This window comes from Oreochromis aureus, linkage group 7 (genome assembly GCF_013358895.1).
Source record: "Oreochromis aureus strain Israel breed Guangdong linkage group 7, ZZ_aureus, whole genome shotgun sequence".
NCBI classification, from domain to species: domain Eukaryota; kingdom Metazoa; phylum Chordata; class Actinopteri; order Cichliformes; family Cichlidae; genus Oreochromis; species Oreochromis aureus.
Genome location: NC_052948.1, coordinates 58,994,368 through 59,012,746, shown reverse-complemented (window position 1 = coordinate 59,012,746; position 18,379 = coordinate 58,994,368). Strand labels below are relative to the sequence as shown.

The following is an 18,379-nucleotide window of genomic DNA, read 5'->3' as shown; positions in this document are numbered from 1 at the left end:
GTCATGACACCAAAGGATTTGGACAGTAATAAGATAAGTGATATAAAGACTGCTGTTTTGATACAGACTCATGGTGGAAAAAACTTTGCACAACCAAGTTAACAGGTGTAAATGCAAAAAACTGACAAAAAGGAACAAAGACATTGTTACTGACAAGTTTTGCACCAGTGCTAAAAATGATTGTCATTAAAAAATGTGTTTATAACCAACAAATTAAATGTTTAAATGTTAATTAAAAATCCAATTCATGTAATTTATTTCAAGTTATTAAAGTTAGCTATTTTTTTCTTTAATATGAAACAATAAAAGGAAAGGTTTTTCCATATACACACATATATAAAACCCTGCTCCTCTGATAATATCCTCAGAAAACAGCCAGTGCAGTGATTCATGGACCTAAGCTTCAAAGTCAGAATATAATAAAAACTAACAACAAGGAAATACACAAAGTTACTGCAATTTTATTTTTGTGTGGGCACACTGAAAATGTTATGAATGACCCAGGGGGGGTAAGTCAGGTTACCATGGTAACATAGGGCACCAACACTAAGGTTTTAAAAGTTGCATCTGCTTACCCATCTCGACCTTTGCTGACAATCTTGACTTCAAAGTAGTAGATCCCACAGGCAGCAGGGATTGGGTGTGTGGCTCGCACTGATGCTGCATCTTTGTGGTTCTTTCCATGACCTGATAAAAGAGAATTACAAGGTATACATGAAGAATATGGTAGCCTAATACAAAAGGACTTTAAAAAAAACAAACACTGGGCTTGCATTTGACTCCTGATTTTCTCAGTCTCATGATATGGCATCTGCTTGCAGTAGCACCGACCTGGGTTCTTAGTTTTTTCATAGCCTAATTAGTCATGGGCCCTCAAATATATCTGTATTTGTTGTGTTACATTAGCATTTTTTGCCATAAATTTGATATCTCGGCAAAAAAAACAAAAACAAAAAAACATATAAAAAGCAGAACCTGACTTTTAATGCAAAAGACAAACACACTGACAAATAAACACAACTTAGACTAGATGTTAAACTTAACATCTAGTCCAAATGACGTTTTCAAATGTAGATAAATAACTAGGTAGAAGTGTACAAAAGGCCACCCCCAAACAGCAGGTATCCATGGACATCGCCCATGGGCTAAATTGCCTTTAAAAAGACACTGGTTTACATCTACATTTGGTTGAAACATGGCCTGTTAAAAGTTGACCAAATTATGTTTATTTTTGTGACCAAATCTGCAGATTGTCCGAGGCACTTTGGAGGTAGAGTGCCCTTTATAACTTTTAAACCTTTTAAAGGATTTAGATGTAAAAGGATGTCTTTTTGTAAATGTCTTTTGAACAGCCTCAGAAGCTGACTTTTCACCTTGAACTTTTTAACCTAATCTCAGCATTCTTCAGACATCAAAGCTTTCTTCAATGTCTTTTTATTAAGGGTTTTTTTCTGTGTGAGGAGGACTGGATAATGCATAGGCACATCTCTATAAATATGACAAAAAATATGAATGTGTATGCTCATATCTGCCTTAGTGTATACACACAGTTTTGGTTGGTAATATAAACAGAGCTTTCTGCATCTGGCCCCAGGTCTTTTGCAATAATGTGCTCTGAACAGACAAAAGACAGAGTGGTGTGGCCAGAGTAATGGCAGACATGTTTGATGAAGACCAAAGGCAGCTTTTCAGAAGAAGCTCATCTAATCTGAATATGGCAACAGAAACAGCTGTAGGTTTGATAACTAACCTAACTGGCATCTGTTTTCTTATTTTTTCCCCCTACATTTCCGCAAGGCTGTGTTAGGCTTGCACCACAAGGCTGAGTGATCAGTGAGGCACAGATTATGCTCAGATACGTGTGGATTTCTCAAATAACATTCATCTTTTTGTTAAGGTGACTTTTCTATGAATAGGTTATACAGGGCATTGATTTAACACAGTCTGGTAAAGATGTAGACAATGAGGTCACAGGGCTCATGTATTGTGTCTGGACCAATTAGATTTGAGCACAACACACATTACTGTCTGTCATTCTATATTCAGATGGCTGCTTATGCAATCCGGTCATGAGAGAGAGAGAGGGAGAGAGACTAATATGTTCAGTAGTGTTGTATAACTGCAATCTAGCCTCTACAGTAAGCATGTGCATTTTTTTCTGTTACATGTAATCGCACCATTGACTGAGCTCACCTGTCACCACACATAACAAGTCACTGAGAGCTCTGTGTGTGCATGAAATGTAGACAGACTGTAACCTTAAACGAAGCAGCTGGCTGTTAGCAGACACCTTGAGGCTGTTGCTGTTTGTTGTGTGTGAGGGGGAGATAAGTGTGGTCACTAAAATAAAGTTATACATACTATAGAGTGGAACAGGAAGTTAGAAATATACTGGCTCAATGTGTTCTAATTTTTTCAAAAAATACTCTGTAAAATACTCTTAGTATAGCATCACTTGTATAGGTTTTACAGTAACAACACCTCTTTAACTGTGATCCTAACTTTTTTAAAGATTATTTTTTATATTTTTTTTAATAAGGATGCAACTATGACACTATTAAAAGATCACAGTGCCATAATTGATAATGAACTAAAGCATGTTAGAGTCTGAATTACATTAACACTGCATAAAATATCCACATATGCTAGCCCATTAGTGTTTTTTAGGAAGCAAAAAGTGACAGGATGTTCACTAACACTCAATTTTGCATCTTTTTTGACCCACAAATCCACTATGCATGTTCTATCATGTTTACACATGTGACTGGCGTGTCTGTGCGTGTCTCTGTGTGTTTGTGTGTCAGCCAGTGGTCTAATTTTAGACCTCAGTAGGCCAGCAGGTCTCTTTGGAACTACATAAATGGGTATGTGAGATGGTTACTACCGTTAACCAAAATGTCTGGTTTATAACTCTGCATTCATGCTGATTCATGCTGATTAGGCTGTTGTGGTTTTTTATTTGTATTAGATAAGAAACTTAGAGTGTAACAGTGTTGCAAAGCCATTACCAAATTTAAATGAAAGGCCATGTGATTTAATATTAAAGCCCTGGCAGTATTAGACATTTCTGCTCTTGTGCGACTTTAAACCTCTCCACGAGAGTTCAAGGATCAACTGTTAATGTCCTGTTCCTCTTCACCCACAGCACTGTGTGGCCTTAATTGCTTACTAGAATATCAGCAGTCTGCCTCCAGGGTGTATTTTTGACCACTAGCAGAGGCAAAGTGCAAAATCTATCTGTTCAATAATAGCAAGCACAACAAAGACCAGAGCAACACGTTGCTAAATGCCTCACTGTGTCAAAAGAAGCAGACGAGTCCATATCACCATGTCAACATCATAATAAAACTAGAAGATTTATTTATACTATGAGGAAGTACAAAAATTCTTATATGACTTCATGAGGGAATTAATGCCATTTATATTAGAGCCTAGCTGACACCTCAACACCACCAACATATACTCAGCTATGATACTACTAAGCTACAGACTGTGCTAGGTATTAAAAAAAGAATTCACAGCTGCTTTGCTGTTCAGACTCTTTGATTACATCTCTTATTTAACTTACTACAAAATAACTGCAATCGTTTGGACAGGTAGAGACTAATAAATTGGTTATCAAATGTGTCTAAACTAAGAAAATATTCAAAACAAAAGTGAATACAACAGTTTGGGCATGTGGCCATACAGCACGAGGCTACATATTACTTGTTTGTGCGCACAGATACACCTGGCACTTATGCTAAAAGGTTTGTATCTTCTGTTTTGGTCTCCCTGAGGCAGATTATGCTACACAACAGCACTTCATCACTGTGGCCTCTAAGAGATATGATGGCCTATATAATAATAGATGGAAAACTGGAAATGGTGTTTTTCCAAGTCAGTAATATTAAGGATTTTTAAGTTACTTTATTTCCCATCTGATGAGAATGCCGATAAAATCTCATACAGTTAAAGTTAAATAAAATCTTAAATTAAAGATGCTATACACTGTTTGTCTTAAGTTAGCAATATACTACAAATATACTATGAGATAACAACATTGTTGCCATTCTACTGACAATACATGAATGCAGCACAAGGGTCAGGGCCACGTGTACCTTATCCCTTGAAAACGTTAATCTCTGAACTTTAATTATGTGTCTTCTGCCTAGATAAGAGCTGAGGCAGAGGTATGTTTTCATTGCGATTTATCTACCTTTCTGTCAGCGGGATTATGCAGGTCAAAGTTAACAAAACTTGGTGGAGAAGCTGAGCATGAGCAGAGAAGGAAACTATCTAAATTTTAGCCTGTATCTAGATCACGCCTTCCTAGTGTGCTGCAGGAATGAGTCTTAAAAATTCATAAATGACATAGGATTTTTCATTTCTGGTTCCATTTTCTGGATCAGATTTTTGTTTAGATGCTGCAAATATGATAAAGAGATGTTTTAAATATTTTAATTTTTTTTTCTTAAAACACAGAAGTAAACACCCTGCATGTGAATACTGAAGGTATTACATGAACATGTGTTACCACATAAATGGCTAAATAAGGCTACAGACTTCAGGGAAATTCAGCACCAACTGATCACACTAAAAACAGGTGCTTAGTAGTGTTTATATTAACGTCATGCAATTGATGTGTACTTTGTTTATATCCTAACAACTGAGTTCTGTATCTCACAATTGTATTTATGCTAAAGAAATTTTTTTTTAAAGTAGCATGACTGTGTTATTGCAGTCATATAAAGCTCCAAAGCCAAGCCAAAACAGGCAGTTACGACTCTACAGAAAAACAAAGTACAACCTTGACGGTTCCCTAAGAACTAGGAGAGTAAGTAGCAGCCAAGTGCTGCTATTCAAATGAACTGGTTTAACTAATCGTTAAGCGTGAACACCTTTATGAAAGCAGATGTTTTGGCAGTTTGCTGGTCTGGAGCATTCATTTGTGTTGTATATATTAGAAATTGATATTAGATATTAGAGAATGAACTAAAACAGGAAACAATTTTTTAAGATATTGTTGTTCTATAAGCTACTGAACGACTGGATTGGATTTACTCCGAGTTTTTCGCATCACTATAATACTAGTTTAAAGCAACAGGTGTCTAGTTTACATATAGATGCAACTTCATACAGAAGCCTGAAAAATATACAAAATACCACATGCTGTAATATATGTACACACTTATTTTCACTTACATCTTATTACACGTCTTTCTATCCATTTTTAACCAAGTTCAGATGGTGACTGAACTTGTGACTAGTGACATTTCCTTAACTCACTTTACTTTTGTTACAGTTGTTGGAGAATTCACACCTTTCTTTCTCAGGCAATAAACCAAAACTAAACAATATTAGAGTTTAAATTTGTTCATGCCACAATATTTAGCACATGCTGACAGAGCAGAGTTACAATAAATGTGTTTGGCTTCATGGCTGGTACAGCCAGCATTCAGAGATCTTCAATGAAATATACATCAACGAGTAAAAGGAGGCAACGTGGCAGCTATTCAACCTGCAAAACCTTCTGAGTCAGAGCCAACTCTCCAACTCTCCAATAGAGTTTGGGCAGCATAGCTGTGCCATGTTTCAAATTCATGCTGCATTTAGAAATTTCAAAAAAAATTATGATGGCACTCAATTTGGACCACTTCGGCCAATTCTAATTACCATGACTTCATCATGATGGCAACAAGTAAAAGTTAGTGTAATATAGGTTCTGAAACATGTAACATAACGATGCTTGGCAGGCTATTATGCTCTTTTTTATAACTAAACAACGTTGTAAATATTCACATATCACCTGTCATAAGAAGACAATTTAAAGTTTTCAACCTCTGAGTTGAATCAGAAAATCAGCATTAGCGAAAGTTAAATCAAAATGTAAAAACAAACCATTAGGTCTTTCTAAAAATACTAACAAACTTGTCTTTAAAAGTGTCAGTTCAAAATATGTCAAAAGTATTTAAATATCTGAGTATGCAGATCAAATATAATATAAACCAAAAAGAAACAAAAATCTGCACAAATCCACCTATGCAGACAACCAAACTATAAACAGTAATTTCATCTTAGTTTTTTGGGGCTCTGGATAACACCAGGGTGGTGAGGAGTGACTATGAGAATAAGTTCAAGGAAGAAAGTGGTTGCCACACACCTGTTGATGTACAATAGTTTGAAAAGTGATTGCCCTCTAAACCTAATAACACTTAGCAGCAAAAACTGCAATCAAGTGTTTGCAATAATGGCCAAGGAGTCTTTGGAGGAATTGTCTGTGGAGGAATTTTGGCCCACTCAATTTTGCAAAATTGTTTTAATTCAGCCACATTGGAGGGTTTCCCAGCATGAACTGCCTTTTTAAGGTCATGCCACAGCAGCTCAATCGGATTCAGAGGTGGACTTGTTGAGAGTGTTTTGAATCTCTGACCTGTTCCAAAACCCAAGTGCGCTTCAGGTTGAGGTCACACAGATGGCCAGACATTCTCTTTCAAGATGTTCAGGATCATCTCTTTCAGGAACAGAATTCATGGTTCAAATTACCACAGTAAGTCTTCCAGGTCCTGCCTTCCAGGCAGAAAACAGCTCCAGACCATCACACTACCACCACCCTATTTTACTGGTGGTATAATGTTCCTTTTCAGAAATGCTGTTACTTTTACACTAGATGTAATGGGACGCACAACTTCCAGGAAGTTTAAGTTTTGTCTCATCAGTCCACAAATTATTTTCGTAAATTTCTTGGGGATCATCAAAATGTTTTTTGGCAAACCTGAGACGAGCCTTTTTGTTCCATGAACGCTGACCTTAACTGAGGCAAGTGAGGCCTGCAGTTCTTTGGATGTTGTTCTGGGTTCTTTTGTGACCTCTTGAATGAGTCGTTCTTGCACTCTTGGGGTAATTTTGGTCGACCGGCCACTCCTGGGAAGGTTCACCACTGTTTCATGTTTTGCCATTTTTGAATAATGGCTCTCATTGTGGTACGCTGGAGATCTACAGCTTTAGAAATGCCTTTATAGCCTTTTCCAGACTGATAGATCTTAATTACTTTTTTCTCATTTGTTCCTGAATTTCCTTGGATCATGGCATGATGTCTGGCTTTTGAGGATACTTTGGTCTACTCCATTTTGTCAGGCAGGTCCTATTTAAGTGATTTCTTAATCGAAAATGGGTGTGGCAGTAATCAGGCTCTGGTGTGGCTAGAAAAACTGAATTTAGCTTACCAAAGATGTGATACACCACAGTTCATTTATGTTATAATGGGGGGTTACGCCACGGTCTAAGTGACGTAAATTTCATTATCAGAAGGTGAGCGCAAGGGTCCACGCAGACATCTGATTTCAAAGAAGTATAACAGCAATTATTACTCCAGCTTTTGGTGTCTGTACACAACAGAGAATGACTGGGGCCTTAGTTGTGACTATTCCGCAGCAGCCTGTAGGTTTCTCTATATGTGCACTTTAATTTCAACATAGCTCAAAAAATGGGTTGTAGTTTGAAATCATCATGCTCCTATTTAGATAAAGGCTTTCCTTTTGCTCAACTAAATTTTGAAAAGTATGTGAATTTGAAATCCCATACTATTCCTTTCGTTCCACTTCAGTCCTGTTATGGTTATTCACAGTATATATTAAAGTGCTTCTCTCACAGGTCAAAGAAATGATTAATTGACTTTTTTGAAACTATTTGCTTTTGAAAATTGCTGTTCAGTTAAAATTTTGCTTGGTACACAGACATTGTGATTACTGTAATTCATAAAACATAAATCTACAGCAAAACAATTAGTATTCCAACAAAATCCTTAGTCAACAGCTTGGTCTTTCATCAGGGTGAATTTATTATATGTGTAATAGTTTAAAAGTGCAAAGAAAACACTATAGGGTGTGTTACAGAACATTATATTTATTCCTACTATGTATTCCTACTATGCAACTGTAACCCTCTCTTTATTTCTAAGTTAATAAAAAAATGGTCTTTGCATCTGCAGAGGTGTAAAAAGTAACACCATTTGCTGCATTTATTGGTACAAAGTCATTAAGTTTGTTTAAGTATCTATCTTGCTGCTGAGGCTGCGAGGATTAATCTCTGTCAGTGTGCAGCAGGACTAGGTAGACACTGCATGGCCTTGAACAGAGAAAATTGGCACGCTGGTCAAAATAGCATCCAAACCACAAGGGTGAGGGAACAGAGCAGGAACAACCAGGAGCAGAAAAAAATATCTCATACACTCCAGAACAAACCTATTTATATGTCATGCCTTAACAATAGTGCAGTGTCACTGAATCTGTGCACCTTTCATAGACATAATGACTCCATGTCCAACATAACCTCAACAAGAAATGGCATGACTCATCCTCAGCAATACACCACTTTGAGCCAGTGCCAGAGCTGTTAGGTAATTCTAGACTAGAATACAATGATCTTATAAGCACTGATTATAGCAAAAGGTAAATCAACATTCTCAACACAACAGATAAACTGAATGGAAGCTCATATTCAACTGCTCATCAGCAGGGACCTGATCAATTATGCATTAAATGATCTGCGGTTGTATCTGGCTTTAGGCCCGAGTCTATAAATAAGAGGCCCTCCCTGCTATTTACAAACTGTAGGACCACCACTCCATAAACCTCACAAAATGGATTACACAACCTTAATTTTGAATTACACATCTTGCCTGCATCCTCTCGCCTTCTGCACAGGGCCCAAAGTAGCCTATCAATTGGGATTTTTCACAGTGTGTGATTAAAGTCTTGTAGTGTTTTCCTGTTTTGGTGTGTGTGTGTGTGTGTGTGTGTGTGTGTGTGTGTGTGTGTGTGTGTGTGTGTGTGTGTGTGTGTGTGCGTGCGTGTGTCGGGGGTGTCTGAACAGCACAGAAGCCGTCACACGGATGTCACCTTGTTTTGATATAGGTGGTTGCTAAATTGAGACGGCTAAAAGCCCTGCTGTCAGCTTTTATCCATCTGAATGAAAGACTGACTGAACCGTCAGGTTGCTGTTAACGTTAAAATGCCAGAGCCTGTCGATACTCCGGATTTATTACCAGAACGGTGCATTTTGGCCTAATGTAATGCGCAGAGGCCTCCTCTCTCACGGCAGCACCTCTGTTGCCTGCTAGAGACTGGACCTGAGGCTGTTGTTAGGCTCGGGGCACGCAGATCTGAATGGAGGTGGACGGAAAAAATGATTGGAAAAGACTTCTAGAACACTGCTCTGAAATCACGCGAGAAACACAAAACAATGCCATTTTATCCTGTTTGCTGTAGCACTGTACAGCTTTAATATTTCAACTAACACTGCACTGGAAAACAACAAGTTCTGTTGGTGTCCACCTCGGAACCTACTGTCCTCAATTCAATATTAGGAACAGCTAAGTTGGCTAACGTTAGCTGGTTAGCCACAAGGCTAACTAATGTGTTTGGTTAACAGCTTTCTGTTAGCAAGCTCCCGTAAGTTAGACAGGGGTTTGCCAATAAACTATGCGTCGTTAGTGCTGCCAGTGTCCCCTTCCAGTACAAAGCGAGGAGAACGTCAGATGCAGTGAGTTTACTGCAAAGCAGTAACGTCATAAACAGTAAATAAACAAAGAAGAGCCATGATATTGAAGATGAATTTCAGTGTGACGGTAATGAGACCGATGGCCAGGGTTAGCGAGTTCACTGTCACCCATCTGGGCATTCCTCTGCTCATTCGTGAAACAAAGCAAGGTTACAGGACAGGAGAGGCAGCTCAGACTAGATTTACCAGGACTGCACACGCACATACACAGTCAACATAATCGCATACTGAGTGTGTATGTGTGTGTGTGTGTGTGTATGAGAGAGAGAGACCCCCCTTCCGCAACAACACAGACAGATTTGAACTGCTGTTTTGACTACACACTTAGGCCCATCAGTGATGAGCCAGGTCTCTAACCTTTGTAATGGACCCGTAGGTTGTTCTGTGACAGCCCAATGTAGCTGTATTTATCCTTGGGACTCCAGGATCGGGGTAAAGGGGTCTCTTCCTCGTTTACAGCCGGGTAAAGCCGCTTCAGCCTCTCGTTAAGCTCGTGCTCCTGGTAATTAAAAGCAGGATCTCCCAGCGGCAGGCTTCCCGCTCCGAGCTCTGTCATTTTTTTGGCCTCCTGTTTTTGTATCTTATTGTTCGTTTCTTTCTATCCAAAGCCCAGTGTCAGTCCGCTGGAGCTGTAGGCTGAGAGTGAGAGGGACTGAGGGGAGAAAATAGCAGCGGTGTGACATCCCCGGATAAGCAGCAGAATGTACTGTAGGCTGAAACAGTGTCGTGTGGGTACTGTAGTTCAGCTGTACGCTCGCTTTTATGCTAATGTCTCTAGAAATGACTACAGAGTTCCACTACTGTCAGACGGGTTTAGGGCCTTCCAGTGAGATAGGTGGCTAGGAAATGTAGTTTTCGTCTGTTAAACTTACACACGTTTTCAGAACGTTATATAATTTAATTTTGAACTTTACATGGTGAAACTTGTATTTATTTGTGAGTGACAGGGTCTTTTTAAGTATTAATAGCAGTATTATTTCCACGGCGAAATATGTGCCTGTTCATAAAAACACAGTGTTGTTTACAAAGTTTTATTATATTGTAATTAATATAGCAGATATGTGAAATAGCCTTTATAAAACACGTTGCCATATATTAGTTATTATATATCAAAGTTAATGATTGAGTTGAGCAGATAAAATCATTGCCATTTTTAAAATTAGTTAGGCGCGCACCGGGCAACTACGTGGGGTCTTGTTGCGTAGTCAGTCGTCGTTACCATGGAAACCCTGCTACAAATGTTGTGCTGTGCGACGCTAAAGCTGATCTCATTGAGTTAAACGGAAGAAATACAAAAGTTTTAAACGGGCTAAGTGTTTGTTATTGTCTACCCTTTATATCAAAGCTATAAATGTCACCAAACAAAGATATAAAATTTCCACCTTTAACACCGTCACAAAAAACAAGGCAAGTGATAAAATGACTTCATTTACACCAAATATCATGCTACGTTTGTTTTTATGTATAAATACATTTGTATTTCAAAGCTTATTTAAAGTACGTTTAAGGCAGACTGACTGTGTTGTTTGCATATTAGACTTACATATGAACACAATCTGCAAAGTTACACAGCCCAGGAATCAGAGGAAGGACATGAAGAGGAAAGTGCTGGTGGTGTATCTGTCCAACCATGTGCAACGAGAAAGGTACGTAAATCAGGCAACATTTCACAAACAGCAGTCTGACTTTGTCCTGCCAACATCTAAATTCTTTTCATTGGTATAAAGATCATTTAAGAACTTTATGGCATCTTTATAAACGTTATCTTTCAGTGTAACAGCAAAGTTCCTTTCACAGTACTGTGTGTGCCTTTGTGTGACCAATCATGCAGTGCTGGACAGGAGGCAGTTTCTTTTATGCAGGCCCAGACAGAAAGCCACAACTTCTGATGCAGCTGGAGAACTATGTGAGCAAGGAGCTTCATGCTATCGACCCACATGAGCCGAAATTTCAGGAGCTGAAACTTCAGGTGAAATGTTTTTGTTGATTGTATTTATGTTTAGAAGATATACACGTATTTTCTTGCTGCAGTCTAAGTACTTACAATCTTACTCTACTTTGCCTACAGGTCTACCGCAATGCATTTGAATGTTTCATCACTGCCTTCAAAACTTACCAACCCCTTCTGTCTGCCATTAAAAAGGAATATGAAAACACCTTTGGTCAGTAACTCTATTAGAAAGCTAGCCTGATTTGTATAGATTTTATAAAAATGCTATTTAAAAAAACAATTTATAGCAGATTTGAGAAGGTTTTGAACCAGATTAGAAATGGCATCCCACAACATTTTTGGGAAAAACAGAAAAATATACTACCTTTGGGTAATAGGTTAATATAATAGGGTAATAGGGTTAAGTTATATATTTATAATAAATATCAATATTCTCTCACATCTAAGTGGTAAATGTCTTACATCAAACTAAATTTATTGGTTCAAATGCACATGCAAAGAGAGGATGTACAATAGTAACAACAACGTAGATATCTCTTTAGAGACAGGATGGTTATGGGAATATATTATGAGGATTCTAGACTAAAGTATTTAGCCTAGTATTTAGTCTAGCCTACTTTGACTGCAAAGTATAATTTGATTAGGACCTTTCTTGCAGTCATTATACACACCAACCAGTGTGGTTCCATCCAGCCTTGCAAAGTCAGGCAATGTATTTCTTTGTCAAAAAAATATTATTCAGAATTAATTTCTCAAAACTTAGTGAAGTTAATGTTCAGTAATTATATTAATAATTTTGAGTCTTCTCCGGGTACTATTCTGTCTCTTTGCCATTCATTTTTGAGTGTTTTCTTCTAAATCATCCTATACATAATCATACAGTTTTCTTCATCGTTGTAAGGATTCGACTCAGCATTTGTGAGAGCAAATCTGGGTTAAGAGGTTAATAAAATTAGTGGAAAGGATTCCACTAGATTCCAATAGTTTTCTAAAAGGTCCTAGCAGTCTATGTAGGCAGTAAAATGATAAGTTCTATTGTAGCATAGAAAAAGTTGGTCACAACATGTTATTCTAACCTAGTTTAAACTAATTGTCTATTCAGTAAAAAGATGGAGTTTGTATAGGTTAGCTTTTCTTTGTATAAAGACTTTATATCAGTGAGTTGATTATTTGCTGTAATGCATGCATTGTGTACATCTTTTCAGTTCGTCAGGGAGAACAAATCAAAAAGCTGGAACCACTGCAGTCCCATCTGAGGCTGGTGACAGAGGAATGTGACAGAAAGATTCAAGCTCGCTGGGCAGAGGAGCAGGCTGAGATTGCTGCCTTGAAAATGGAGAAGCAGAAGCTAAAGGAGGAGATTGAAGCCATGAGAAAGAGAGAGAAGACAGTGCAGGCAGTGGTAAATGGCATACTTTTAATTTTATTTTTGTTTAATTAATCATGTGACTGTTAGTCACTTGGATGAGTGACGAAACGTTTCTCCCACTGAAAATGCTACATCTAGATAAACAGAATCAACTTTTGGAGATTTACTTACCTGGATGATTGAGAATGCATCAAGACATGTGACTTTTAAGGGCATGAAAGTTTTTATGAAAGCATAAAAGCTTAAGGGCATGAAAGCATACACACAAGCCTGCGCATGAAGGAAATTTATCCATCAATTAATAGCTCATCATTATCATATCAGTCACCCCACTGCCTGTTGTTCCTCTTAAGGTGGATCATCTGCAGTCAGAACTGTCTGACCAGTATCTGCAGTACCGGGAGGAGCGTGATGCTCGCAGGTTGCTGATTTGGCAGCTCAATGACATGACAAAAAGTACTGTGAAGGAGGAGCGTTCTGCAGACAAAAGTACAGGTATAACAACATCTATTACATCTTTAACTACTTAACAGTGAACTGAAAATAACTTAAGGTCCTTTTTTTTAGATGGGAATTTAGATGTGATTTCTTCCCAAAATAAACGTGTATGGTTTTAAGACAATATAACATATTCTTTATTGGGATTAATTAATTGATTTATTTTATTTTATTTATCAAAGGGATTACTTTCTCACACTCTGACCAAATGATTTGAAGGTTATTATGAGGAGTCGGCATAGTAACAGTATATGTACGATGGAAATTAAGGAAAAACAATTGATACCCTTTAAGTGATACTGAAAATAATAATTTGTTTAAACGTTGAAACTGTCAATATCTTTATTGGATGGTATTCCTTAGGAAACATTTCCAGTGACTTACTAGAGACTCTCTGTAACTATTGTAGTAATGGAGAATAACTCTGTAAGTTTTTTATAGAAATAGATAGTTTACACTTTGGGAAGTGTGCTTGTTTGCTGGAAACAAATACCAGTGAGTAGACTATGGGTAGAAATCTGTGCCATCAGAAACTGAATTTCTGCCCATAGTAGACCTTTAGCTACTCACCTTTAACACAGTGTTTCTTTAACGGTGAGTTAGAAAGAGTTCTAACTCTGTGAAAGAGTTTGCAAAAATCTGTTCTTTTAAGTTTTATTTCACTAATTTCCAACATTTTTTGTATTATTATTGATTATGATGTGGGGCATGCCAGAAAAAGTTTGAAAACCTCCTTGAGAACCTTTGGCTCATCATAAAGATGGAAAAGGCCAACATTATCTATATTTTAAAAAAAAACCCAAGTACAGTAACCTCTAGAGCACAGCTAAACATATGTTTTTATGTTTATAAAATATAAATGTCTATAGGGAAGTGTGTCATGCTCTTACATGTGTTTCCATTTAGATTGGAAGGATCCTGTGGAACTGCAGCTTGCTCTAAAGGTGTGTCGAGAAGACCTGAGGAACGCCCAGGAGGAACTGAACAGGATGAATGCAGAGTACTGGGGTGTTGTGCCCCAGTGTGACTGGGACGCCCTTGAACAGAAACACCAACGGACCGAGCTACAGGTATCTCATGCTGGATACTATATGTAGACTTCATGACTTAACATCTCAACAGTCTTTGGGGACTTTTTTTTTCTTTTTATTGTGAAGTTGAAGACACTCCAGGACAACTTTGATCAGTTAAAGAGTGAGCATGACACTCTGCTGGAACTCCACAAAAGAGGCAGCATGCAGGCCAAGACACACGTCTCAACCTCTGTCCAGGTACTTTACATATGTAGAACTTGAACAGATTTTCAATCCTATGAATATTCTAATAAATGTAATGTGTGTGTCACTATTTGTCTCTAATCTAATAAATGTCACCTGATAAAGCTGATAAAGAGCCTAAATATGAATAAATTAGGGTCCAGAAGATTGATACTGCTATTCCAGCGTTAGAGACAGCTTGACATAAAGAGTGGAGGAAATAATAATATTTGTAAAATGTCATCGTAAACTGACAAAAAAAGTAGCGACCAAATGTTTTTCAGACTGATGAGAGTGGGTCCCAGTGGCAAAGCCACATTCAGTCCCAGCAACAAGAGGAACCAGTCACCTCTGATGCCCCTGAGAGCAACATGTTCCCTGTCCATGAGTCTAGGTGATAAAAATAGATATACATTGAAACATACACACATATGCATGCACACACACACAAATACTGGATGAGTCAGTTTTATTTATACTGAATAAAGTCATAATTTTGCCTCAAGGGGCTTTAAAATATGTGCAGCATACATTACTGCCTAGCCTTATACCATCAGTTCAGATAAGCCTTGAAGGTTATGAGTAATTTTCTGTGTCTGGTTCTGTTTTACTATGTCAAATGAGAGCCATGTGTATATATGTGTGTGTTCATATGTATAGGGAGGCCCACAGGACAACATATTTTGGAGAGGAAACCGATCTACATGTGGCCTCATCTCAAGGTGAAGCAGGCAACAGTGGTGATCCCATCTCCTCTTAGAGCCTGGGTTTAGCGGCTGGGGTCTCAAGTTTGAGCCTTGATGTAATTCACAACATGTGATCAAAATTGTGAAGATGCTGAATTAAATATTAGAAATTGTGGCCACTGGGATACTTGTGAGTTTCCAAGCTTCAGCTCCTTGACAATTCAGTGGAAAATGTACCATCAAATCTTAAAACCACTTTCCTAACAGTGAGTGAAATACTCGTATAGTATTCATTCTGTATTGCAACAGTTCAATGATCTTATTCATCTTATTCACACAAATGTAAAACAAATGTAAGAACAATGCCCTTCACCTCTTTTGTTCTGGGGAAAATTAAAGCCTTGTAAAATCAGCCAGAACTATTTTCATTTGTTCCCTGGAAATGGTTAAGTGTTTTTGTTGATTTTTGCTTTGCTAACTGTGCTAATCAGGCTAAATGCATCTTATTAAAATAATTTTAATTCATATTACTTTCTTTGATATGGTATTAAAAGGGGCCTACTATGCCATGTCCATTCATTTACTACATTCATATTCTTCTCCTTTAACAGAGTATCTTTGCATGACTGACAGTTCAAAATAATCCCTGTTTATCTTATTCTGGGCCTTGGTGGAGTCCTTCACTTCATACTTTCCTCTTTCCTTTAAGCAGACTTTCTTCTGATTGGCTGCCCCTCGAAATCAGAGCGTTTGAAAAGCAAGTGGGTGGAACTTCTGTGTTCACAGTTAGTGTGCGCTTGAGATGACCTTTTTAGGGATTAATCCCCATTCACTATGAAGCCATACATATTCAGGAGAAGAACAAATGTAGGAGAAGGCATTTAGAGCAATGACTCACAGCCACGTATATTGACTTTAACATTGAAAACTCTGGCCATGTTTAAAATGAGTATCCAACATTGTAACACAATATGTATGACAGAGAATAAAGAACTGAATAATGTAAAAATTTTTGAGCCTGTTTAAAAAAATACATTCATTTACAACATCCAAGTCACCAGCTCTGATGCTGCTTCCCCAGCACACCACAGCAAAGCACATTGTGCTCACTACAACTGGCTGATGGAAAATCTCCGTGATTTTGCTCTCGTTTTGCTCTCTTCGTTAGGAAGTAGAGCTTGCTCATCCTCTTTTTGGATACAACTTCTGTGTTGGTCTTCCAATTCAACCTGTTGTTGATATGGATGCCTCTGTATCTGTACTCCTCCACCACATCAGCATCCTGTCCCAGGATAGACATGGGTCAGTTGTCCTCTTTCCTCTGAAGTTGATCGCAGTCACTCTGGTCTTATTCACATTTGGAAGCAGATTAATCCTCCCAGGTCAGTCCATTCACCCACTAGTGCTTTGTGCTCCTCTTCCCACCCACAGCTAGTACAGCCAACAACTGCAGAATTGTCAGAGTATTTCTGTAGATTGCATAGACCACAATTGTACTGAAAGCCTCAGGTGTACAAGGTGAGCACAAATGGAGATGACACAGTTCCCTTTGGAGCTCCTGTACTGTACTGTCCAGTCTCCCAAATTGCAGTCTGTCGGACAGGTAATCATTAATCCAGGAGATGGTGGACATGTTCGTTCATATTTCTGGTAGCTTCTGTATTCGAACTGCAGAGGGTCACGAGATGTTTTCACTTATGTTGGACAGTACTTATCTCTCGACAATCTTCATTAAATATGATGTAATGGCAAGTGGTCAATAGGCTTTAAATTCTTAATAGTGTTGAGGTTTTTGGTACAGGAACTAGACAGGATGTTTTCCCTTATACTGATATCATCTCCTGTTTCAAACGTTGGCTGTAAATGTGACTCAGGATCATGGGCAGCTGGCTAGCACAGGTCCTCAGCACCTTGGGGTTGATGTAATCAGGCAGTTTTGTGTAGCCTATTAATGGGAGAATTTTAGTATTTAAACATGTGTTACTTATAGCTTGAGAGTAGATAGCAACACATGTAGTAAAATTAATTTCTTTCAGGACCAAAACAAGGAAAGCGGTGAGGCTCAGTGACGTTGTAGTCCATGCTCTGCAGAAACAGATAAGTTAATGTGCTGCTAATGGTAATATGTCCACCCCAGATAAGCACCTTTCTCTGCCAGTTTTATATTTCAAATGCTGATAGCATGTTTGAAAAAGTCTTCCAATCTTTGACTGTTAAAAAATGCTTTGCAACCTAGGGCTCAATAAAAGATTCCCCAATGCCCTGATATTAACAGGGTTATTATATAATCTCAAGGATTTATTCTGAGAAGGTTCACAACCCATATGAGCTGCACTTCATTTGTAAAAATAATTCAGTAGATAGATAGATAGTTGCTAACTATAGAAACTAACTAAAATAGTAGGAGAATAGATTTCTTTCTTTCTGTGTCAGTGGTATTCATCAAGTGTGCATTTAAATGCCTTTTGATTGACTGTACAAATATAAGGAATCCAAGAACTGGCAACTGACAGTAACCCCTAATACTGAATAAAACTCAAACAAATTAGTATATTTTATTTAATTATCGAAACCTAATTTGTGCAATGTAGATCTGATGTTTTTAACAAACCAGGGTGTGTTGGTTTGTGGATCTATTTGCGGTGGCCTTTACTGCTGCTGACTGCAGAAATAAATCGTGTTTGGGTAAAAAGCTTTGCTTATGCGTTTTTTCTCAGTCTGGTGGACTCAGCAACCTAACCTAAGAGAACAATAAAGGCACAAGTTACAAATTACTAAATCTGTTTTGTGCTGCAAATTGATGTCATTTTAAAAGCTAATGTAATGTAAGTGTTCTTGCTGGACAGTGGTGACTGTAGCACATTTAATCTTTGTACATCAAATAAAATAAAACCATTTTTGACTTACCATTTTTATTGTCTGTTACTCCATGGGTTTTTATTGTTTTTTCACTTCAGAAATCATCAAAACGTGTGATTTGGAAATGACACACTTTTAAATAGACATATCTTTATATAGTATGTATCAGAATATGGCAGTATTATGTCAAATGTGACAGACGAGCAAATTGAGCGTGTTT

The 18,379-nt window shown here is 37.9% G+C and overlaps 2 protein-coding genes across 4 annotated transcripts in view; one reads left to right on the top strand and one right to left on the bottom strand.

The window, feature by feature from the left end:
- The window catches only part of ranbp10 (RAN binding protein 10), a 34,951-nt gene extending 24,620 nt beyond the window's left edge, over window positions 1-10,331 (bottom strand). Inside the window, exons 1-2 of one of the 2 annotated variants that reach the window (XM_039614945.1) lie at window positions 9,898-10,331; window positions 576-687 (exon numbers count right to left, since the gene is read on the bottom strand). In XM_039614945.1, the coding sequence (XP_039470879.1) occupies window positions 576-687; window positions 9,898-10,096 (311 nt within the window). In that variant the 5' untranslated portion in view covers window positions 10,097-10,331. The remainder of the gene's footprint in view (window positions 1-575; window positions 688-9,897) is intronic. The other variant, XM_031734191.2, reaches the window with a different exon arrangement.
- A 359-nt stretch (window positions 10,332-10,690) lies between these two features.
- Window positions 10,691-17,745, top strand: tsnaxip1 (translin-associated factor X interacting protein 1). Of its 2 annotated transcripts, none has more exons than XM_039614946.1 (10): window positions 10,691-10,947; window positions 11,078-11,186; window positions 11,403-11,509; window positions 11,609-11,702; window positions 12,697-12,893; window positions 13,214-13,355; window positions 14,265-14,428; window positions 14,516-14,629; window positions 14,899-15,008; window positions 15,275-17,745. In XM_039614946.1, exons 2-10 carry the CDS (start codon window positions 11,171-11,173, stop codon window positions 15,372-15,374), a joined length of 1,044 nt encoding a protein of 347 aa, XP_039470880.1. In that variant the 5' UTR covers window positions 10,691-10,947; window positions 11,078-11,170; the 3' UTR covers window positions 15,375-17,745. The 2 variants fall into 2 exon arrangements, with proteins under 2 accessions (XP_039470880.1, XP_031590143.1); XM_031734283.2 differs by having other exon boundaries at window positions 10,698-10,947; window positions 11,372-11,509; window positions 15,275-17,726.
- Window positions 17,746-18,379: the final 634 nt, after the last annotated feature.